This window comes from Phragmites australis, chromosome 18 (genome assembly GCF_958298935.1).
Source record: "Phragmites australis chromosome 18, lpPhrAust1.1, whole genome shotgun sequence".
In the NCBI taxonomy this organism is placed as follows: domain Eukaryota; kingdom Viridiplantae; phylum Streptophyta; class Magnoliopsida; order Poales; family Poaceae; genus Phragmites; species Phragmites australis.
This window is the reverse complement of record NC_084938.1, coordinates 16,242,150-16,267,341: the sequence shown is the minus strand read 5'-3', so window position 1 is coordinate 16,267,341 and position 25,192 is coordinate 16,242,150. Positions and strand designations below refer to the sequence as shown.

The 25,192-nt window shown below is 43.6% G+C and overlaps 1 protein-coding gene across 8 annotated transcripts; it reads right to left on the bottom strand.

Moving 5' to 3' along the window:
• Positions 1–1,946: 1,946 nt before the first annotated feature.
• Positions 1,947–13,507, bottom strand: LOC133899206 (uncharacterized). 8 transcript variants are annotated; one of them, XR_009906328.1, is made up of 12 exons: positions 13,179–13,507; positions 11,195–12,288; positions 11,029–11,119; positions 8,133–8,332; positions 7,554–8,001; positions 7,377–7,474; positions 7,257–7,294; positions 5,942–6,122; positions 5,671–5,815; positions 5,473–5,588; positions 5,177–5,399; positions 1,947–2,473 (listed from the first exon to the last, which is right to left on the bottom strand). XR_009906328.1 is itself a non-coding variant. In XM_062340175.1 (11 exons), exons 2-11 carry the CDS (start codon positions 12,203–12,205, stop codon positions 5,250–5,252), a joined length of 2,478 nt encoding a protein of 825 aa, XP_062196159.1. In that variant the 5' UTR covers positions 12,206–12,288; positions 13,179–13,507; the 3' UTR covers positions 5,066–5,249. The 8 variants fall into 8 exon arrangements, 1 of the variants encoding a protein (XP_062196159.1); XR_009906327.1 differs by having other exon boundaries at positions 1,947–2,444; XR_009906326.1 differs by lacking the exon at positions 1,947–2,473 and adding an exon at positions 2,701–2,944 and having other exon boundaries at positions 13,175–13,507.
• Positions 13,508–25,192: the final 11,685 nt, after the last annotated feature.

The following is a 25,192-nucleotide window of genomic DNA, read 5'->3' as shown; positions in this document are numbered from 1 at the left end:
GTTAATTGCCCCGAAGAACAGCAGTAGGTTGCAGCTGCTGCGGTTTTGGAGAACTGAGCAACATACATTGGTATAAAAGGGCAGGGCCGTACTTCATAATTTGGAGGCCTTTGCTAAATCGCTACATGTCAGAAAAATAAATACTAGCAAAACATAGTTAGAGAATAGAAGATTTCTAGATACATAAAGAAAAGAACAGCAACAAGTGTAGCAGAATTAAATCGAAGGATAAGAGCTAGGCATAGACCCAACTCAACAAAAGGGGTAGATACATTGCTACACGTCAGTTGACTCATGCATTGCCACACAGGATTTTAGGTGGTGTGGCGAAGAGAGATGAGTGAGAGAGAAAGAGATTGTAGTTTCGAGAAACAACGGTCTCATAAGCTAAAATTTAGGATGATGACACTATTCTGACATCATTATACGAGTTGTTATTGCCATGCAACTCACGATATTAATTTATTTCATGCACAAAATAAGGGATGGTGGACTTAATACAAGACAACTAAAAAGACAAGTCACTGTAAGGATTGACTATTAAATCGTTTTAAGATTACGTGTCAATACATGGGACAGCCTATAATATATGCACAACAATCAACTAAATGAAACGGTAATGTGTGATTGAGAAGAAAATGGTATACCCGAGACCATATGCTCATAAGTAACATGCAACAAGCCATAAGAGCAGATTGGACTAATTTAAAGAGACTAATATCATAATGACAAAAAAGAAAAAGGGAACACTAATTTTGTTCCTTGTGCAATAGTAAAACGAAATGAAGAGAAAGAAAGAGATACGAGGGCACATGCGCGAGAGGAAGTGACGTGGAAGGATTATAATCTTTGCTTTGTTTAATTCTCACTTGTATGACAAATTTAACAAATAGATAAAGAAGAATTAAGCTGAAAATGGGGCCCTTAATTAGTGGGGGCCTATGCGGTCGATCATCACGAACACCCTCATGTACGGGCCTGACAAAGGGTTGCCGAGAAAGCTTTCTAATATTTTTGGCTTGGCTAGACAAGCGCGGCATTCGAGTGTTTGGTTGCTAACCTGTGCCTGTGATAAGTTGAAACAGGATTACACTTTAGTAATCATTTTGTTAGAACCCCAACGATAACTAGACTAATAATAGCTCAATTTGTACGCTTTAGAAACAAATCAATTGGAACTTTTGGGCTGCAGCGGAGCAATCGGCCCAAGATTGCAGACGGGTTAAGAAAATACGAACCGGTTGCTGCGTTCCAGAGCTAGGTGACGCTTTTGGGACCCTGAGCCCGGAGTTGCCTGTGCCAAGCAGGAATGCGATCAAACACAGGCAGGTTCCAGGGATGCTACATGCCACGCAAGTAGAGGGGAATGAAGGGATAACATTTAGACCCAAAGGTAAAAAGTTTTGCTCTTTTTAAAAAAAAAATGAAAGTTGATAGATTGATAATTGTGACGATACTCGTATATGCATATCTGAAAACAAAATACGGCGGTAGTCAAGTCCAGATTTTCCACACAATTATACATAAATTTACCATGTTACCAGGAAACAACGAAAATATTCATAGGAATAATTGATGGGAACAACATTCAGTTTCAATGGCACTGGATATTTTGAGCTTAGTAAAACATCTAGTAGATACGAATACCTTCTGAAAACTAAAGGAAATCCACTATTGCAGTTTGGCATCCACTAGTAGACATACCTTTGCATTAATGAATAAACTAGCATTGCAGTAAGGGGTCAGAAACTCAGAATAATTCGATTCCACAATAATTCATTTTCCCTGGTTGCATCCAGTACACAGAACAGTCATTTGCTTGCAAATAGGAATCTGTTCTAGTGGAAGTATAGAGACCGAGAATTGCAGTAAAATGTGAGTCACCGCATCGAACACACAGAACATCAGGAATATAGAAATGATAAAATCAAATTTCCTCTGAGAAATATGACAGATTTAAAATCAATAGAAGTCTATATTTGTAATTTGTCTGTTTAACATACCAGGGAAGTGAATGAAAGCGGCACGAAACAACAGAAGTGCCAATCTCAGATGATATACATTCATTTCAGTTCCCATCGACTTGCAGAATCTTGTTCCAGGAAACATCTGTCACTGGCACTGATGGTATAGGTCACCTAGGGCACACTGGCCAAATCGGCCAACAGAAATAGGAATTGCTTGACAAACTAGGAATTACAGGACATAGCCATAAGGCAGTGAGCATTTTTTTCTTTAAGAGATTGATCATCGCAGTGCACCAACATTCTCCAAATGCTTTACTGTTCAGTGCCTAGTTCTACATATGTCCACATTTGAGGTAACATACACACTAACGACCAGAATCTCTGGCCAAGTCTCGCAGGGATCTTGTCAAAACAATATGGGCAGCAAACAATGTTCCCAGCAATTTGCAATCAAATATCAGCAATTGTCGCAAGGATCTGGTGACATTAGTCATTTATTGAAAACACTGGAACCGATCATAATGGCGAAACAAAAGGTAACATGTACTCAGTACTCATAAATGTATGGAAAATCACATTTTTCTTATGCACAAATTACAAAAGGTGGGCAATATTTTTTGCGAGGTAAAATGAGCAACATTGTAATGCCCTAGTCTGCGACTAAAGCAAATTTTAGCCGGAAACTCAAAATTTTGGTAACACCTCTGTATTTTATAATTGGCACAACCACACAGGCAAGATATAACATGATACATAAACATGATATAAGTAGTAACAAGGTTCCTTCCGATTCGAACAAGCCATGCAACTCTTTACAGCGCAAACAAGATTAAACTCCTTTACACCAAAAGCTTATCTCAAGCACAAGCGTCGCACTTTTAGCTAAGTTCATAGAGTGAATTGGATTATAGACAGTGTGGAACGTGCAAGCTGCTAACCCCAAGTCCATTATGCTCGCCAGAACAATCTAAACATACCTGTAAAAGAATTAACAGGTAAGATAAACTCAGCTAGCAACGGCTATGAATATATACATATCTCACCTACAGTTGAAAAGAAACACCGACTTGGAAGCAAAAGCTTGCTCTCAAAGATAGGCCAAGACATGGGAAATTAAAAGGTAGTCTTCCACAGGATACAACATCTTCTAACACAATCTCCCATAATGTCTTAAACAAAGACAATTCACAGTGGTAAGCAAAGACATAACCAAACATGGGTTCACATCCTCCTGACATGGCGATTGCCAACCAAACACTCAAAATGCCCATATATCATAATACCATCTCCTCAGGATTTCATATTCTTCAGACAGTATGAAAATGTATGAGTGTCGTGATGTAACTCCATTTGAGAGTTTAATATTGAACGATGCCAACCTCTCATGCAATTCCATGTACCGGTACTAGTCACGGCACAATGACGGTGACCAGCATTTATCTCCATATTAAGTGCATGGATGCACATAAATCGACATGATTGCTCCACACTCCGTAATAGCATCAGAAAGATGCCAACTTAATCTCCCATCCATGAATAAGCCATGGCAAAGTCGAAATCAGTGAAACAACATAGGTTCAATTCACCAAAGGTGCTATAACGTACACCATGCATGAGCAATCATCATCCATAATCTGAATAATTCTGGGAAGCAAGCATGCTAACATGATTCTTTCACATAGCCTAACAACCAACACCCATACCATGATTGAACAAGGAAACAAATCATATTGTTGTGTACTACACTTTAGTTGCAAAAGATGCAAGACACGAATATAGACATAGCATGAGCCATACCCCTACGTCACTTGCATGTTACTGATGGCAGTGGAGGAAAATTGTCTAAACATGATCGCAGGTATCACCACTTGCACAAGCACATTTTAAATGCTAAGGATATGACAAAAGCACACAAAAGCAAGTGCACGCTCCCTACGCCGAAACCCCCAAGTTATTCCCCATCATGACACTGGCAATTTCAATAGCATTCCATAGAATTAAATCCAGAACTCCAGGGTAGCCATTGATCGTCGTGTAAGCAACGATATCCTTGCCAAGATTTAGCATCGTAGTCTTATTGATGTTTGCATTGACCGTGAGCTAGCATAACACTAACCACAGCATGGGATGGCTCCACAGAGCCAAAACAACATGACTCACACCATAAGGTTCTAATTACTAACCCCAACCAGCCTAGGATCATGGGTCGACGGTGGATGTTGGTGAATCCCGCAAAATCCCCCCTTTTCCCTTTCTTCTTTTCCTCCTCCTTTCTCCTTCCTCTCTTCTTTTTCCCTTTTCCTTTCTTTTTTCCCCTTTTCTGCTTCCCTTCCTCTCCTTTCTTTCTCTTTTTATTCTTTCTTCTTCCCTTTTTCTTCTTTCCTTCTTCTTTCCCTTCTGCTCCTTGCCATTGGCCCCTCCTGTTCTCGACGGCTGACAGCGATGCTCTAGCAAGCAACGGCCGAGCGAAGGCGGCCGGTGGTTGGGGAGCGGCAACGACGGCAGGGAAGCGACGGCTGGAGGCAGTGGTCGATGGCTGGCGACGCGGCTAGAGGCGGCGCAAACGAGCGGAGGGCGGTGGTCTGATGTTCGATGGTGGTGGCCAACGGCGAGGCAACGACTGACAGTGGCGATTGGCGCCTAGGGATAGGGCTAGAAGTGGGGGTGGCGGGCGATGGTTCTGGATGGATCGTGGTGGTAGCCGATCAATCTGACCTTTTATCTTTTTTTATATCCAACAGCCTAGGTTTATTGGGCTCGCTACGAACTCTTAGGGTGTTCAAAGACGTTCGAACTCATAAGGTGTTCAAACAGGACGTGTAAATAGCAAAATGGAATTGTCTCGACGAGATCCACACATCCGTGACATTCTATCGTCCATACGAACAACGGATCTAAAAGTCAATTTTCTGCACTCCCAGGAATCTCGTGGTCAACGTCTTATTTTATTTCGGAAACACTCGAGGTATTACAAATACATCCACTACTAGCAACCTACGGAACCAGAATCACAAACATAGAATTGAGGAAGCAACAGATAACGTCCCACCATTGGTACAAACTAAACTAATGTTCTGGGTCCACCCATCCTAAAAAGCTAAAACGAAATATATTTGTATTATTCAATCTGGCAATTGTATCATTTGCATCAGTATATTTGTATTCCTCTAGGCAAAAGACAAAAAAAAATCAACAAAAAAGGGCCATACCTCACAAGGTTGGCAAAATCATAACCATGGAGATCCCAGATCATATGTCCTAATATTGATCATGATTATCTGGCTAGTACCAATCGAAGACATTCCCAAGATCATCATCAGCATTTCCAGGAACATGCTCTTCTTGGACGTAAGACCTGTGCGTGCCAAGCTCTTTATCCGACCAATTTGAACCATTTTCTCCTTCCTCATCGATGAAATCATCCAATGCATTCTTAAAAACAGAGGAAATAAGAAAAATTCCAATGCAACAAATTCAACATAAGCGTGTTCGTTTCAGAATAAACCTCATTTCCACGGCCGCCTTCATTTGATACATCCTCTTGTTTATGTGTACTGTTAATCTCTGGTAGCACATCTTCAATGTTGAGCTGTTTAATTACTTTTTTGAAAAACAAATTATCTGCATACAGAAATCCAATTGGTAAAACACAAGCATCACAAATCAGAATATGGGTTGGCCCACTTATTAAACAGGTTCTCACCCCCCGAGCGATGAATTATAGCATCATGAACTTGCATCGGATTTTTTCTCTCCTCAGTTTTAAACTTTTGGCGCACCTGATGACAGGTCTTATCAGGGAATAATTGTTGTATCATTGCAAAATCGCTACCAAATTGTCGAAGTCCCTGGGTTTAATACAGAAACACATTTGGAACGGTTACCAACAGAAATAGTTAAGCCAAAACATCTTTGTAGAAGATTTAGGATCATGTGAAATGAAAAATAGTCCAAGTGCTTGATTTATAAAGTACCTGGTAAAACAAGTCAGTATCAGATTTTGACCATTTGGCTCGTGTTTGTTTGTTCATGTAGGAATGATAATTCAGTTTGGTTGCATTTTGTAGTACACTGTTCTCTGTTCTGTTGTCATCAAAGTTATGTGCTTCATTATCTCCAAATGAATCAAAACCATCTGGATCTTCAAGTTGGAAGCTGCCATGCATAAGAAAGATAAGACACGAGAAGCCAGCCAGATAGGGTTGAAAACAGGTTGAATACGAATCATTAGTGGTCAAACAACTTTGGTATTCTTATTTTCAAAAAGCAAACAAGAATGCGACTTCAGATGTACTTGAGTACCAATCCAATATCTACTCAATTCGGTCGAATGCGAAAAATAACAAAACTTGCTTTATATAAAGGAATTATAGACATTTTATCCTGATAGATGAAACAGTTAATTATTCAAATTCATGCACCTAAAGAATACATGAATTTCAACTAAATTTAAAAAATCTCCTAGCTAGTTAGACGTACTGCAATAAATACACATATAACTTTGTTGGATTAGAATACAAATACTTCGAATAAAATAACATTTTAGATGCCAATATCTCATACCACATTCGTATTTGTAGTTTCCAAGTAGATTTGAGTACCAATAGGTGATAAATTGTTAATTGGATGGCAAAATCTAAACCCTGTTCGCATCTTGTCAAATATGGTAGTCGGATAAAAGGGATAATGCGCATCTGTTTTACACCCCTCCAGCTAGAAGCTGCTTTTGGAAAAGAGAGAGCCTAAAGAAAGAGGATCTAAATATACTAAAGAGATAGAGACTTTATTTCAGGAGCAAGAAGACCAGATTGAAACTTTAAAAGCTATAAAGTCAAAAGGGGAGGAATTGATGGACAGTGCAAGGATTTTGGCTATCTGTACAGGCGTTGTATGAAAAACACATGTTAGTGTCACAGATATCATTGTAGTCAGGAATGGAGTGCATTCACTAGTAGTATAGGATGGAAGCTTTATAGGAGTCCAACAATTGAATGTACATATAGATGCTGGAACCAACATCAATGACATGTTCCAATAACCTATCAGAAATTGCGAAATGTTGCCATTAGAAAAATGAATAACTCAGTAAAGTTTGTAAATCAATCCATAGCAATGCTAACAGGTGAGATAATAATTTTGCTACACTCAAAGCTGAACATATCTAGATGGAAAATAAAGAGTGGTACAGTGGTCCATTGTGCTCAATGCTCATCTAAATGCCAGAATTCTACTCTACTTACATGATATTCATGCATAATATTCAAGAAATGGAAAAAAAAGGTAGTGTACCTTGTATTAGAGGATGGTCCGGATGGAATTTCTTTACCCTGGAAAAGCCAAACAAAAATTATGAGCTGCAGCATAAAAATGTTTAACAAATATAACTACTAAACTTGCCACAAAACTCACCTTAACACGCTCTCTTATTTCTTGTAACAACCTGAGGTGTGTCGCACTTAGCTTCATGTGATCTATGTTATCAGATGTTTCCAGTAAAGTCTTAACCTCTGAACAACAAATGCCCAAGCAAGAGTGAGAAACCTCATATTACATAAAAACTGATGCTTTGTTATTTTAGCCAGCTACCTTTCATTTTCTTCTGACGAATTCTGTGGGTAAGCTTTTTATCAGGTTTTTCTGTCGCTGCATCTTTCGAGGTTCTCTTGCGGCCCCGTGAAGATACTTGGCTTTTATCTTTTTGAACCTTATGCTGCTGCGGCTCTTCTAAGCACATTGAATCCCTTGGAGGTTCTTTACTTATACCATCCCTTGACTTTCGCCTTACTTTTCGCTTGCCACCAGCAGTGTAATCGTCACCACTATCATTATCTTGTTCAGCTGCTGAAGGTCCAACATAGTCTTCATCAAAAAAGTCATCAGCAGTATGCTCAGGTATACCAACTTTCTGCAACTTTTCCCTCCTCCGTAGTTTCATGGATGATCCTGATTCTCCAACATTCATTTTTGGCTGTTGTTCAACAGCATGATCCGATGGTTCCCTCTCATGGCTCTGGCTTTCTTTATCGGTATATACCTGACCATTTGAATATTGTTCTTTAGCAATACAATGCTGAAAAAACAATAACACTGTAACAGAACAAACTTTGTAACAGTTACGCAAATATAAATCATTACACCTTCTAACCAGTATCCAAATACACTGACCTTTTCAGCTGCTTGCTGAGGTGCATTATTTAAATTTTCATCAGTCGATGTGTCATTACAGGAATGGTCGAAGTAACCCATATCAGAGTAAATATTTGTAGGTGAAATCCCCTCAGAAGCATCAAGTGGAACAAAAGATACTGATTTTCCTTTGCCCTTTTTTTCTCCAGCATTAGGTTGAGATTTAACAGTGTGTTCAGCTGAAAACAAATATGTTTGCTCTTTATCAGAAGATAAGTACAGGAAAAATAGCCAAAGATGGGCAGATTATTACATATAGTCAACAATTCATTATGTAAAGGCCCAATCTGAAGGTAACACAGTTAATACCACTCACAATTCAAGAAAAGGATTCAATTGATAGTAAAAAAATATGTGATAATCTAATTTTTACTTTCCGAGATGAAACAAATTGCAAACTTCACAGAACGAATATTAACTGCTTCAACTTTTACCAATATATCATTTATTTTAATTTAGTCAAGCACTATAGTGATACTTCAATTGTAAGGCATGAGGTCGTTACATATTGGGATAAGTCTATCTTACTCACACGAGCTTCTTATAAAGTCCACTTAACCCTCTGAACAATTTTGCAACAATGTCTGCCATTTCAGGTTGTGATTATGCAAATAATTGAAAAAAACATTTCTTTTACTTCTGCGCTCAACTGTTCCACTTCTTTATCACCCCTCAATTCCTCATTGCACCTGCCTGCCCGCATCCTACCATCACCCATCGCCAAATCCTAACTTCCTGCTCCTGCTTCCCTGTTTCAAAGGTTGGCTCCTGAAGCCATCTTTCCTGTGTATGCCTCATTTATACTTCCTGGTATTGATGTTCAATTATATTTGTTTTGCTGGATCCCTCAACGATGAAAACCAGTACATATATCCCCCGTGACCTCTACCACTCCATTGTACTATGTGGCATGCAAGTGGACGAACATATGCCTAGAAACCAGCCAGTAATTAAAAAAAAAACTAGAAACCACCATTCAGCCACCCCTTCCACTGTTCTCTCTTCTCCCTCTCTTCCCTAGCCCGCAAGGGCCATTAGGGATGTGTTTGGTTGGATGGCAAGGTTGGATGGGATATAGTCATCAATGTTTTGTTGGATAGGACGATCCAATTTCTTATTTAGTAGCATGGATAGGACGATCCAATTTTCTGCTTGGTTAGACGGATAGAACTTCACCAAGGGTAGAACTTGGATGGTGTTCCGCCCAATCATGCGATATCTTGTTTTGTTGATTTAATTGCAATGAATACAATGGTACAATCAGATCACAAATAAGATAAACGGTTTAAAAAATAATATCATTTAAAGCGTGCTAACAAAAAAATGCATTTACTCTAACCAACCAAAATATGCCACATCAATAGGGATAAAGCTCATAGCTCCGTCCAGCAGTTTTTGATGGATGGGCTCATCCAACATCTGAAAAGAATATTCCCTCTAGATGGCAATCTCATTCAGCTTACCCTCCAACCAAACACTTCAAAAAAAAACTGGATGGCCATCTTCCATCCAAGGATATCCCTTCAACCAAACACACCATAGGTAATTTGTTCTCAGGCTTCCTCCTACTCTACATGTACACTCCCTAATTTAAGGAATAATTATTTATTTGCCACTGCAAATATCTCCAATCCTGGATCTGCCATTGCAAAACACCTAAACTCATGTATGCCACACCCAAGCTCCCTCCAGCTCACACCCCAATCTAAGTCAGCAAGGTTAACAAAAAAGAAGCAACGGAATCATCTCTTTTCCTGATCATCTTCTTCCTCTCTTCTCTTCTTCCTCCATTTTTCACCATTGTTTCCTGCCTGCACCAGCGCCCCTGGCAGATTCACCCCCCCCCCTTGTATACTACCACGTGACAACACGACTTGAGACATAATATCCATGCAAAAATCAAGCACAAATTCTGAGCAGATCTACCATATGGGCACACAGCAGGCTCGACATGGTAGAACAAGAGGCGGTATGGAACAGGCAGCCATTGATAGGACACGCTGGAGATGTGCACCCACGCGATTCATCACCCTTCATGCATGGGCATTCCTGGGCATCCAGCCTAGCCGCAAAATCAAGCTACTGCTTTGATTCATGGTGCATGCTCCTGAGCAGTTCAACTTATTCACAACCAAACGTCTGAAGCCGAGCCACTGCTCCCGCTCGTTCTGGTTCAAGAGAGGAAGCAGGGGTACTGTGAAGGGAGGTGGTTCTGCAGCTCAGCTTTCTTTCGCTTTTGCTTGTGTGTGCAGCAGTTTGGTTCTATGCACATGCATGCTTGCGTCATCAATCAACACAAGATAAAGAATCAAGGAATAAGAGGAGAAGGAAATGGGATGACGAGTGGGCCCTATGCTTTTTTAGTTTGTTTGCAACAACGTTGGATCTTGGTCAGTGCCACATAGAACAATACCAGGGTGAATTTGGCCCAGGTAGGATTTGCAACGGTTTGGGCACTTGAGGGATCGAAATTAAAACATTTTCATGTTTAATGTGGAAATTAGACTTGGAGCAGAGTTGATGGACCAAAACTGAACTTTTTCCTTAAATCCTTAAATAAATTAAAAGTAAGACTTCTGAAAAAAACCATTTCAGTAAACAAAAATTATGTCTTTAACAAACAGCACCAATGACCAATGACCAACCATGTGTGCACAAGCACAAGCATGCAGCATTCATCACACAGTATTTAGGCAACAATATGCACAAGTCCATAATACACGTAAATTCAATCTCATTAAAACTTTATGGAATTTTTTTAACCTTCAAAAGGAACTCTCAAATGCAAAGAACGAAATGGTCAACAGCACTCCTTTAGAGTACAAGATACACAGTAAGTTGAAAAAAAGAAGTCCCACAAGTAAAACAAGTGTACCTGAAACTTCTCTAGACATTGATTGAGTGCCATAAGTATGAGGATTTATAAGCTCATTCTGAGAGTCCAAATCGACATTAGCATGCACATCCTAAAAGAAATCAAGAACAGTTCATTAAGGAAGAACCTTTGTGCCATTAATGAAAACATCTAGGTATGCACTAACCTGAGGTGACCAAGGGGCTGGACCTGTGATGGTTTTTTGATCTTTTTTACCTTGAAGGATCACATCTACAGCACAAACTCCAACCATCGGTGTAGCTGCAGCAACATTGTCATTACTCCCAGCAACTTTGGATGAAGCCTTCCCAGGCTTCAGACACAATTTAGGCCGAAACTTCCCAATTGTTTCCTCTTGAACTGGCTCTTCAAGGACACTGTCGAGGTTAGCTAAATTGCCAACTGTACTATTTTCAGTTGCCAATAATGCTTCAGAATCTGAGGTCTGCACACTTTTATGACATCTAGGAGCCTGTAGCTGATCATCATGGAGTCCTGTCTGATTATTATCACCTCTTTCATTTAGTGTGACCGCATCTACAGTGGAAGCTTCCACCTTTTGGTTAGCCTTCCGTGATTTGGATGCTGCCTTAATCTTCAACTGTACCCTAGGCTGGAACTTTGCAACTCTTTCCTCTTCAGCTTGTTCATCAAACATTTCCCCAAATTCAACTATATCATCAATAGTCTTGCTATATGAACTGGCAGATGATACATGGATATCTGAAACCAACAAGTTTTCTTGGTGTGTAGCTAATTTAGATGAATCATCATCATGCTCGTCGTCTTGAGAAACCCTATCTCCAGCAGAAGCACCACCTGTTGGAGAATCCCATGGCACACCATGATCGTTTCGAGGCACCAGGGGAACTGTTAGCACATCTTTCGACATTACTTCAAGAATACTCCGAGAACCGGTTACATCATCGACTGTCTCACTATCCGGGCCTGTCAAGGTTGCTCTTCCTTGACTACTGATTTCTTCAGAAGAATTGCCTTGAGTTAAGGCTCCTACTTTTCCATCTTTAATGTTCGCAGTAGGATTAAACGCTGCAGATTTGGATGGCAGAGTTGCCTTTCGGGGCTTGACCCCTTGCTTGGGACGGAACTTTGCAGCGGTCTTCACTTCTGCTGGGGCATCAAGGATGTTGTTGAAGTCAGCCTCATCATCAATCATCTGCGCCAGTCTACGGGAGACTATTCTGAACTTTCGATGTCACTGAATGGTATATTGCAGCTTTAGGATGGCAAATATAGAACCTGACAAGCAAAAAGAATATAAATCCTTAGGGTCTGTTGTGTTAGGATTGGGGTATTTCATCGCAATGTTCTGGAAGCTAATAAATTTGAACTAAATCAAAAACTTTCTAATGGATACTCCACATGAATTACTAGTGTCATTAGTAATTTCCAAGGGTTGGAAAAAGAAGATGCAGGCAAACATGGTGCATCATCTCATGTGAGTATTGCGGAGCCTGAGATGAAGGACAGCTGGGGCTGGCACATAATTGACTAAACAGTAGAAAAAAGTACTGAACGACAACAACGGATATAACGCTATAGCACCATGCTAACCGATATAGAAAAACAGACACAAAAAAAGAGCATGTTGTTTTCCAGAACACATGGCCACTGCCCAATTGGTTTAGATGGACCATTGAACAAAAACTTTCTTTTAGAATCATCTCTAATATGGTAATACCCAAATCCAACTCCTCAATTTCCTCTAGATGCATCAGGTCAGCAACAATATCATCTAGATTAAGCCAATGGCATTGTTGTTTCTGCGCATTAGAACTATCCAGATTTGTTAAACCTTCTCATCATCAAGGTTCAACACCTTTGCACGGATGGACTAACGTGGGGGCATGAGGAGTCAGTTAAACCCCAATTCTTTTGGAAAATTTACTGCACTCGCACATTCGTTGCGTACCAAGACGTCGTACAATGTCAACTAAGATGAATCGATCTTACACACTGATAAAAACCTAATCGAGCAGTGGGCGAATGGATTGGATAACTAGGGCAACATGTCGCAAACAAATCCGCAACTAAATGGACAAGAAAGGACGAATTGAATTTGACTAAGACCAAAACCCACAAACTCTTGCAAAAAGGGGAATCCATCCAAGCAAAGTAGGATTACTTACCGACGAAAAGAAGAAACCAATCCACGTCAGGAGGGATTGCCACGGTCAGGGCACCAGGAGCGCAGCACCGGACTGAGTGCCGACGGGGACCTGGACCAGCGACCGGTGGTGATCTCCGGCGACGGCGCGGCTCAGGCGGCGCGGTCAGGGCGGCCGAAGGCGGGCGCCGTCTGGGCGAGCAGCGGCAACCCGGCGGCGATGGCGCGACGGGCTAGCGACGGCGGCGGCAGCGGAGAGGACAGTGGGCGGTGGCTAGGGGTAGGGGTGTGGGCGGCTCGGGTAAGACGTGGGCTCGAGGCCAGTCGTTCAGTGGGTCGGGAGTCTTTTTTTTTTTAACTAAACTAGGTAACTCCTGTGTTGCAACGACAATTAAAAATTTCGCGAGACACACATCAATTATATAAGTGTCACTTAATTTCATGTAGTCGTAACCTTACATAATTTAAAGGAAAAGCATACCTCAAAAGGTAATACCTAACTTACCAAATTTTAGAAACAATAAATTAAGCTCTACCATATATATAGATAGGTAAACTCGTTCATCAAGACGTGCAATCAAAATAAGTAACTCGGCTATAAAAACTTTAATAGTTCGTCTAGGAGCAGTTGTTATAGGCATAAAAATCACTCCAAAAATATTCAATCACGATATATAGATAAATGTTAGACATTAACATTAATGATGAGTTTATGAAAATAGTATGTTTTGTATCCATCGATTAACATTATCATCAGCTACGGATAAATAGTAAATAAAATAGAAAATATGTTACAAAAGCAAGCTCGATGCGTAACAGCTTGACATTATATCTCAAATTAGTGTTCAAATTTAGTTTAGCATACAAGAAAAATAACCGGAGGCAATTCTATCTGATTACTATCGGCTTGTGTTTGTTTCGTTCACGAGGCTTGCAACTGATCGAAAGACCAGGGGCAATAAAAAGATAAGGTATACCTATTTTTGGTTACCCAGCTGCTGCCCAAACAGATTAATATATTGCCGAGGACCTTTCCTCTGAAATTATTCCTCCTCGCCTCTTCATGGTCCATGATACCAGCAGAGGTGGTGAGAACGATGTAGCCAAACTGCGAAACACAAAATGAAGTTCTCAGGAAACATGGCTCGAAAGATTAAGACGTATTACATAACTGATGTTCCACCACATAAACTATTAGCTTCTTTCTATGAACTAACCTGACGTGAGGGAAGCAGCCTCGCAGTCCAGGACTCTATTTCCTTCACCCCAACGTCAAAGCATGGGCTTATGATGCCACACTTGATCAGTCTTCCATCAAGCTCAACAACAATCTTGCCTGAACGGTGATCATTAGCAACAGTTTTCCATTGTGCTGTCCTAAGTTAATTACTATCCCATGGTTAATATTAAAAAATCACCAGAGAGATTTCATATCACAATCTTCTTTTGTTATCTACTGAAACCTCTAGGAAAAAGATGCCCAGAAAATTCAAGTTTGAATTGTTCCGGCTACACCAACCAGATTTCTTCCGAAAAGTGGAGAAAATTTGGAATGAACCGACTTATGAACAAAATAGCATTGATATCTTGCAAAGTAAAATTAAGAAAGTGAAAAAAATATTTTAAATGCTGAGGTTATAATCTTGCTGGTAGTTCGAAAAAAAAGGAAAGTAGAGTTGAGAAAAGAGCTAAGTGATCTAGAAAGTTTGGAGGAAGCTGGTCTTCTTGATGCTGAGTTTGATACCATACCATCCAATACTTTTAAACTGTAATTGCATTTGGAAGCTTTCAGGTCATGATATAACCCAGCACTTCAGTTAAGTACAACATCACCATAGCCTAAGTGCATAGTTATTATCTTTCTTCCTGCATAATAGCGTACAAACTATACCTAAGCTACCTCAAATTAGGTGTCAGCTAACATCCAGAAAGTATTTCCAAACACTTCAATAGTAAATTATGTACATTCAGTTCAAAAAAGAACATAACATGTTGAAAAAAATCAACATTAACTGTATGCCTAGTGCTAGTTCTACACATGAAAGCTACATCATTCTACAGAGCGTACAAACTATACCTAAGCTACCTCAAATTCGGTGTTAGCTAACATGCAAAATGTATCTCTAAACACTTTAATCGTAAATTATATGAGCATTGAGGGAAAAGAACATAACCTGTTGAACAAACTTAAAATTAACTATGTATGCTCAGTTCTACTTCTACACATGAAAGCTACATCCTGCTGCAGATTTTTGCACTTCACGTATGAAAGGCAAACCAATGATGCTTTGAATTTAACCTAGGAATTCAGGACCCATTACACGATTAGTTGAAACAAATACCATAGTAGACCCAACGAGGATTCATGGCTTACTTTATGGTCCAATGATAGCACCAAGGGCTGCTTGCCCCGGCAAAGCACTGCTCGTGAGTCCTTGTAGTTGGAAACAATGACATGCGATGAGCAAACGACGGCGACCACAGCCGTTGAACCCACAATGTCTGGAGCAACAGGCTAGGCTGTGGTTGCTGCATTTCCTCCCACCTCTGCATCAATACAACTGAAGTAGTTCACAAAGGCCTTTTCCCACTGCTTCTTGGACTTCAGGATGCTTAAGTCAGTACCGCACATTGCTACATGTTGAAAAAATCAACATTAACTGTATGCTCAGTGCTAGTTCTACACATGAAAGCTACATCATGCTACAGAGTGTACAAACTATACCTAAGCTACCCCAAATTGTATGCCTGACCCCGAGGAGGAGGTCGTGGGAAGGGCCCAGTCCTTCCGGACCTGGCCGACCATGGCCAGAGTGGAGGGGTTCATGAGGCCTCCCTTGACAACTACATGGAGTGGGAGATTATTACCCCCTACGATGACGAGGATGTCATGAGCCCCTCCGATGTCGCGCCCGCTGGCAGGGGTGAGACGTCATTTCCCCCTCTACCCTATCGCGCCTGCGCCTAAGGGCCGTACTTCGGTGTGTTTCCTATTTTGCAGGGGTAGGTGGAACAAACCCATCCATGGCCTCTAGCAAGAGGTGTTGGCTCCCCTAGAGGATCCCCTGATTCCTCCGGAGGCACCAGAGGTGGCTGCTCCGGAGGCAGTGGCTTCACCGCCTGGGGGTATCTCTTTTGGCCGTGACCTGGCCCTTGTGGCCGGAGCTGGGGGAGCCAAATCCTCTATGCTGGCCGCCTCTACCTTCTTAAAGCAGGGTTTGAACTTCGAGGCCCTGAACCTAGAGGTGTTGAGCACCATTGCCTCTCCCTCGTCTTTCCTTAGGGGTGGGAAGAATGAGCTATCTATGGCTTGGAGGCCCTTGGATGAGGTGGCAGCACGTCTCGAGACGGAGGCCTAGCATGTTTGCTGTTTAGATGAAGTCTTCCTAGTTCAGACCTTAGGGTTGTTGACCTTATCTCTCATTTGCTGAGTTTTGTAGCAACTACTCTTAGTGAAGGCGTTGGGTGGTTCACAGCGTCGGGTCCTCGCAGCGGCCTAAGACATGGCTTGCGGGGAAGTGGTAGGACTCCGACAAGCTCTAGAGGCTATCAAGAAGCATGCAGACTCTGTGGAGGGTCGCCTGCAAGAGGAGGAGGCACGCCGAGAGTAAGCGGAGGCGACGACCGAGGAGGCTGCTAAAGCCCATCGTGTAACGGAGGTCGCGGCTTAGGAGGCTGCCGAATCCTACCAGGTGGCGGAGGCATATATCAACTGGACCATCACTAATCGCATCACTGCAGAAGGTGAAGCCTGAGACCTCCATATTGCAGTGGCCGCAGCCCAGCAAGAGCGCGAGGTAGCTTTGGTAGCGGAGGAAGCCTTGCGTGTGGAGCTTCATGGGCTAGCTGTGCGCACGACAGAGGCAGCCCACACCATCGAGAAGGCCCTAGGCGGTCTCGAGGCGAAGGGCCCACCATTGCCCTCCAGCTCGGAGATCCTGGCCCCTACGCTCCGTTAGCTTCGGTCTGCAACGGGGGTGACAGCCAGCCGAAGTCCTAGCATGTTAACTCGGCTCTCATGCTTCATGTACCTTGGCTTTGTTTGTCACCCTTTGCGGAGTTATGTCTTTTTCACGCTTTATCCATTTATCTATGTTGTAGTGGGAGGTGTGTGCCTCATGGCTAACCCTTGAGCAGGATTTGAGCATACAGGTTTAACAATCAGGGGCAAGAGGGACCTTCCTGAGCATCCAGGCTACCACTTCCGAAGGAGGGCCCGATGCATCCCGATCGCCTGGGCCTGTGCTACGTGTGGACTCAGAGGTGGCCATGGACATCTTGGTTAAGGAGGAGCTGGAGGACCCCTCCGCTTCTGCTTCAGAAATAGGCTCCAGTTCTGTAGGGGTAGATGGGTGGTGGAGGGCTTTTGAGGCTGCTGGCCTGCACAACTCTCGGTGTTTTGTTCTCCTTCGGAACCCTAACAAAAAGGTGCCATTGGATATCCTTGAGGACATAAGGACCTAGATTAAGATGGAGGATGCGGAGGCTGCGTAGAACTCATCGCCGTTGGTGGAGTTGGATTTCTCGACCTTCGACTCCTACCCCTTCCAGGTGGATCCCCTCCAGGTCGAAGCCTCAACCTCTCAGGCTTGAGAGGACTCTGTCTTTGGCAGGAGACCTTTACAACGAGGGTCCACACGATGCCACCTCATACGTGGCTAATGTCTTTGAGCTGCGGAGGGTCGGGACCTCAACGCGTGGGGACTAGAAAGGCATGGGGGACTAGCTCTTCTATTAGGACTAGATTGATTGTAAGGTACATCGTTGAGTGCGTTTCTTTTTTGCATGTATCATAATACGAATAAGATTATGATGTGTTGACTTTGCTTCTCACCCTTTATTTTTGGTCGCACCTATGCTCCGAAAGCTTCCCCTCTCATGGCTCCCTTGCATGCTACAGTTGCTAGCGGCCGGAGGGTGCGATTAGATGTATTGTTAGGTGTCTTAGGTGAGACTAGAGCTACGAAGCCTGATACAGGTAATTTGCGATGTACGATGATTCGAGGATCTTGACGTGACCAAGGCTAATGCCTTTGAGGTGAGGAGGGTACGAACCTCAACGCAACCGAGGTTGATGCCTTCGAGGTGCAGAGGGTTGGGACCTCGATGCGACCGAGGCTAATACCTTCGAGGTGCAGAGGGTATGGACCTTGACCCAATCGAGGTTGATGCCTTTGAGGTTTGGAGGGTATGGACCTCGACATGACTGAGGCTAATGCCTTCGAGTTACGGAGGGTCAGGACCTCGACGTGATCGAGGCTAATGCCTTCGAGGTGCAGAGGGTATGGACTTGATGTGACTGAGGCTGATGCCTTCGAGGTACTAAGGGTCTAGATCTCGACGCGACTGAGGCTGATGCCTTTGAGGTGTGAAGGGTATGGACCTCGACGCGACGGAGGCTGATGCCTTTGAGGTGTTGAGGGTATGGACCTCAACGCGACTAAGGCTGATGCCTTCGAGTTATAGAAGGTTAGGACCTCAACGCTACCGAGGCTGATGCCTTCAAGGTGCGGAGGGTATGGACATCAACACGACCGAGGTTGATGCCTTCGAGGTGCGGAGGGTACAGACCTAGACGTGACTGAGGCTGATACCTTTGAGGTGTGGAGGGTTCGTACCTGAACGCGACCGAGGCTGATGTCTTCGATGTGCGGATGGGTGCCATTGTGATGGGCTTACTAGTGCCATCGTTGGTGGGCTTGTGCTTGTTGTGCGGTATTTGGCACTACTAAGCGGAGATATAACGTAAGTATGATGTTTACTATTATCAACTAATAGCTAATTTGCAACAAAAAATATGACTAGGTTGGACGACCATTCTTAGCGCATGCCAAACTAAGGCCTTTAGTAGGCCATGCAAAGGTCGAAAGTAAACAACAATGCTGAGCTTGAATAGAGCAGTAGTGGGGCGTACCTTGAACGGATTGGGCCCCCTTAGTGATGGCCACAACAAGGCTCAACGAAGGCAGGACCGTCCTGAGCCCTGCGGCAGTGGCCAGATGAGGAGTCAACAGCTTCACTGGAGTTGGAGTAGACATCGCTATCGAGGGGCGGTGATGCCCGAGGAGGCTTGGCGATCCAGAGCCCCGTTGTGGTGACTATCGTTGCTCTGTTGGCAAGTCTTCTAAGATCACAGTAGATATTTTATGCAGTGGTGAGATATTCTCTTCTTTCTCTGGCATAAGTACATGATGACGCACAGTAATGGCAGCACATCTGACTCCAATGAGATTCTCATTAGCGCGGTGTGGACGCTGATATGTGGGCTAACTCATCATGGACCCACATGTAAGGGACCTCGTTACAGGGTGAGGTTACCCCAGAGGAACTGCTTCCATCAGACTCCTTGGGTCTTGCGCCTACTGCCCTTGCACGCGCCGAAAGAAATTCGAGCAATAACTGCGATGGGATGTGCGTACGAAAAACTAGGGCATTGTGTGGGCACGTGCGCCTGAGTTGGAATTGGAATCATCGCGACAAGGCTTTATAAGCAGTGCCCTACCTCATGATCATCTTGCCTCTGAGTAAGACAAAATCCCTTTTTGTGATCCAGCCCCCATCTCCCATGGCGTCTCCTCCCATTCTGGGCGTGAGTGGTTCAGCCGGGTCGCCATCGACACCGGCACCAATCCCGCTAACCTTAGTGCCACCAGAGGTAGGCGATCCCAAGGGCCCACATCCAGGGTCGGAGCTAGCGCCACTCCTCGTGCTTTCATCATTGCAGAGAAGACCGCCTCCCACTGCTCTGCCTCGATCTCCGGCCTGAGTGGTTTCTCCAGTCGAGATCATCAGCATCTCCAACGATAAATAGGAGATTGATTGGGATCTCCTGGAGAAGGAGGCTGACGAAGCGGAGAAGGAAGAGGCGAAGGCGAAGGAGGAGGCCAAGGAGGCATCCCCCAGTTCTTCTTCATCCTCCAACGGCTACGACGGCTCGAGGGCTAGTTTCTACATCAACCTCTGAGATAGGGCACACCTGAAGCGCCCGCGTCGCTATTAGGATCTCGTAGTTTTTGTGTGTGTGTGTTTTTTTTCTCTTCTGAGTTGGTTGAAAAGCCAGGACTTGGAGAGGTGACCTGCGTATGTAAGCCCCTTTTGGATGTAAAATCTGTTGATTTAATGACTTTGATGAATCTTTGGCTATTTCATTCAAATCTAAAGATGTCCAAATGGGCCGTGCCTATTGGGCCAGCCCGAGGCATGGAACTGTAGGCACGGCCCAGGCACGGCCCGGCCCGAGCCGAGATGAGCCGGGCTGGCACGGCACGAGGCCACGAGCCGTGCCTGGGCCGAGCGCGCGGCACGGGCACGGCCCGACCCACGGCCGGCACGGGCACGGCCCGGCACAGCACGGCCCGGCTCACGTACGAGTGGCCCAGGAGGCATGGCCGGGCCGGGCCGGTACGGCACGGCCCGAGAACGCGGCGGCCCATCACGGCACAGCCGGGCCGGCACGGCCGGGCCGACACGGCACGGCAGGGCCCACCGCGGGGGGCTCGGCCTGGCCGGCACGTGGGGGCACGATGGGCCGGCGGGGGCACGCGGGTTAACGGGTTAAACGGGCCGGAAACGGCCAGTTTAACCCGTTAACCCGATATTTTTGAATTTTATAGCCGTTTTGTGACCGTTTGAGCTCCAAAAAATTCAAAAAAAATTACAAAAATCACCATTTTTCACCTATAAATAGAGGAGCACCTTGCCCTTCCATTCCACACCAGCAACACCATTTTCTCTCTTGTTTCCTCCTCTCATTCTTGTCTCAAAGTTCCTGAGAATTAGCGATAATTTGGCAAAATTAGTTTGAATTGTTGCAAAAAAATCCGAGCAATTCCAAAATCGTCATCCTGCTGACTTGCTATCTTGAAGTTGAAGAAATCTTGGTGATTTTTTTGCATCGTTGTTGAGTCTTATTTTATTATTAGTTTTATTACTTGATTATTTCTAACTCTGAATATTTACAATTTTTGTAGTGTCATTCGACATTGATCATGGATGCCGGTGATCATGATACATCCATAGATCATGATTTTTTTCTCCAAGGACTCACAGGGGACTACGGCCCCTTTGATACCAGTGCTACAGGTGATGATGGACCCGACGGTGAACCTCCGGTTGGTTCACATCCAGATCCAGGTGATGCAGCAGCAGTTCCATCGTCAGGCTCTACAAGTGCGCACACATTAGCAAGCAACGGGTCTAAAAGATCAAGAGCCGGTACTTCCGAAGTTTGGCAAGACTTTGAAAGGATCTACAAAGAGGAAGATGGGGTAAGTGTCAGGTATGCTAGGTGTTATATTTGTAAAAATAAATTATCTGCAAAGCCCTCGGGTGGAACGGGGCACTTGAAGAGGCACGCCACAAGTTGCAAGCGAAAGAGTGGAGCAGCCATGAAGCAGACGGTGTTGCAGTACAACCCCGACGACTCTGTTCATCATTGGGAGTACGACTCTGCCAATGCTCAAAAAGAGTTATGTCGCTTCATTGCAAGAGCGGATCTACCACTCAATATCGGTGAGTCTGCTGCATTTGAAGATTACATTAAGCAAGCTCATAATCCTAGGTTCACGCATGTTTCTAGACAGACAACTAGTAGGGATATGGTAAAATACTACAATGCGTGTCGTAGCAAGCTTAAAGAAATGTTGCAAACAAGTACATTTTCAGTTGCTTTGACCTCGGATATATGGACAGGTAGGGCTAGAGAGGATTAGCTTAGTGTGGTTGCTCATTTTGTTAATAATAATTGGGAATTAGAAAAGAGAATAATAGGTTTTCGTTTGATTGACAACGCGCATACCGGTAAAATATTGCTGAAAAAATATCTCAAGTAGTTGCAGACTTTGGCCTCACGAATAAAATATTTTCTATCACTTTAGATAATGCCGGTGCAAATTCTAGAGCAATGGATATTCTTACTCCGTTGTTTAGTACTTATGCTGAATCTTTCTTGTTACATCAACGTTGTGCTTGTCATATTATCAATCTTATAGTAAAGTCCGGTTTGAAGAGGTTGTCGCGATACTTAGAAGATTTTCGTACTGCAATATCTTTTGTGAACTCCTCTAACCAACGAATTGCAGCATATAAACAGTATTGTGTTGCAATGGGTGTGCATCCACGTAAGTTTGCTCTGGACATGCCGGTGAGATGGAACTCTACTTTCTTGATGCTTAAAAATATTATATCATATAAGAGCACATTTGGTGTGTTTATTCATACACATTACCATCAGCATGGGGGTCAAACTTTACTCACGGAAGCGCATTGGTATGTTGCTGAAAGGATACTAGAGTTTCTTGAATTTTTTTATGATTCAACTGTGAGTTTATCAGGAGTTTATTATCCAACATCTTGTTTAGTAGTGCATAATATTTTTGAAATTGCTACTCATTTAAACAACTATGAAAATGACAATCTTCTAAGAGATTGTGTAGTTCCTATGAAATCTAAATTCTTAAAGTATTGGAAAGAAATTCCTTTGTTATACGCCTTTGCCTTTATTTTAGATCCTAGAGCTAAAATTACAGCTTTCTGTAGAGTTCTCGCAATTCTAGGTGATGCTCTTGGCCATGATTATTCTAATTATTATACTAATGTTCGTTCTAAGTTATTCGAAGTTTATAGTAAATATGAAACAAAGTATGACGGAGTTCGCTTGCAACGACCTCCACTAGCACCCACAACAAGTAAGAAGACGACCCCACAACAAGTAAGAAGACGACAACATGGGGGAAAATATTTGGTGCAGGTTCTTCATCAAGAAGTTCAGACTCTTCATCACGATCGTCTACAGGCACCGGAATTCCAACATCCGGAGGGGAGCTAACTACCTTCATCGACAGTGACGTTATCAGCCACGAACAAGAAAACTTCAACATACTGCAATGGTGGCATGAGCACAAGACGAATTATCCAGTGCTTTCACTGTTAGCGCGAGATTTGTTAACGATTCCTGTATCTACAGTTTCTTCTGAGGCTGCCTTCAGTCTTACAGGAAGGATAATCGAAGAGAGAAGAACAAATCTGTCAAGTGAGATGGTTGAAATACTCACCATAGTAAAGGACTGGGAACAAACTGAATCACGAATGCAACACACTGCAGAAAATACTGAGCTTGAAGAATCATTCCAAAATTTGTATCTAGATGCTGATGAGAACGTGTAATTTCAAATTTTCTGAGCTAGGTTGTACTCTTTTTTCCTTTGCTAGAAAGGTTTTTAATGAGGCAACCTATCAATAAAGCTCATTTTTAGAATTAATGATGTGCCCCTATTATTTCTAAGTTTTTTTTTATTCATGTTTTTTGTTTATTTTTTTAAAATACCCCCCGCGGCCCCACCCCCACTTACCTCTCCTCTCATCGTGGCCTATAAATACCATCTACTCCATCTCAAACTCCATGTATTCTCATCGCCCACCCTGCCCACCCATCTCTCTTTTCCTATTTGCTAGCCAAGTAGCCAGTAGTCACTTCACATCAAGAAACCAATTCCATATTTCAATTCATGGATCAAGACGTCGAGAACTCACGTGCATGGTCATGGGTGTGGCAACATTTTGAAAAGGTCTTCAGAGAAATTAACGGGGAACATGTAAGATTTGCTAAGTGTAATATATGCAGCAAAGAAATAGGTGCCAGATCTCCAAATGGAACGGGACACTTGAGGAAGCATATTAAAAATTGCAAGCAAAATTCTGGGGTTTCTAATGAAACCATGTAATTTTTGGAGCATAATCATAGGTTGTACTCTTTTTTCCTTCTAGTAGAAAGGTTTTTAACGAGGCAACCAATCAATAAAGATGTTATGTATTTATTTTCTATATTTTTTTATTGTTTTTTTGGATTTTTTAGCTATTATTTTGGATTTTTTCCTATTTTTTTGAGTGCTGACGGGCCCAACGTGCCTCCACCGTGCCGGTCGGTCCCGTCGTGCCTTCCCGTGCCGACCTGGCCCGTCGTGCCTCCACCGTGCCGGTCGGCCCGTCGTGCCAAACGGGCCTGTCGTGCCTCCACCGTGCCAAACGGGCCCATCGGGCTGGCCGGGCCCATCGTGCCGAACGGGCCCATCGAGCCGACCGTGCCGTGGGCCGGCCCGGCACGGCACGATGACAGTTGGGCCGTGCCATGGGCCGACGGCTCGGCACGCGGGCCAGCACGGCACGGCCTGTAATAGTAAATGGGCCAATTGGGCCGTGCCGAGTTGGGCCCGTGCCGGGTCGGCCCGATTGGCCCATTTTGTTATCTTTATTCAGATCATTGTTGTCTCTCTCCCTCTTTTTTTATGCTCACAATGCTCTCACTTAGCTGAGACGTTGGCAAGGCTCCAGGTAGAACACCATACTTTGGCAAATAATGGCATTGACATATTAGCTCCCCATTTACATCATAAAGGCATTGTGAGTTGTCTACACATAATATCTATGGAGTGGCTCTGCATGCTAGGTGTGCTCAAGGGGGCCCCCGTCCGTCTTCGCCAAGCGATAAGAGCCTGGCCTGTTGGACTCAAGGATGAGGTAAGAGCCTTCCCATTTGTCCCAAAGCTTTCCCAGAGCTAATGCGTCGAAGGACAAGGTCTCCAGGTAGGAAGGTTCGCAGCACGACCTTACCATTGTACCAAGCCTTGGTTTCGGCGATATAGCGGTTGGGGTTCCAGGTAGCATGAAGCCTCAAGCCCTCTGCAAGGTTGAGGGGTACTTCTCTTTCTCCAACGGCAATGGAGCGCCCTCTGCAAGGTTGAGGTGACGTTGGTGCTCTCGATTGCCCCCATTGGACTATGGGTGACGAACCGCGATGAAGCACATCTCGATGTCGAGCTTGGCACAGAACTCCCGGAATGTGCCGGAGTCAAACTACGTCCCATTGTCGATGGTGAGCTACCATGGGATGCCGAAGCGGCATATGATTTTTTCTAGAAGAATCTCTAGATATTCTTGGACATAATTGCCATGAGGAGTTCGACCTTGATCCATTTGGAAAAGTACTCCATGGCCACCACTACATACTGGAGGTTCCCCTTGATGCAAGGGCATGGACTA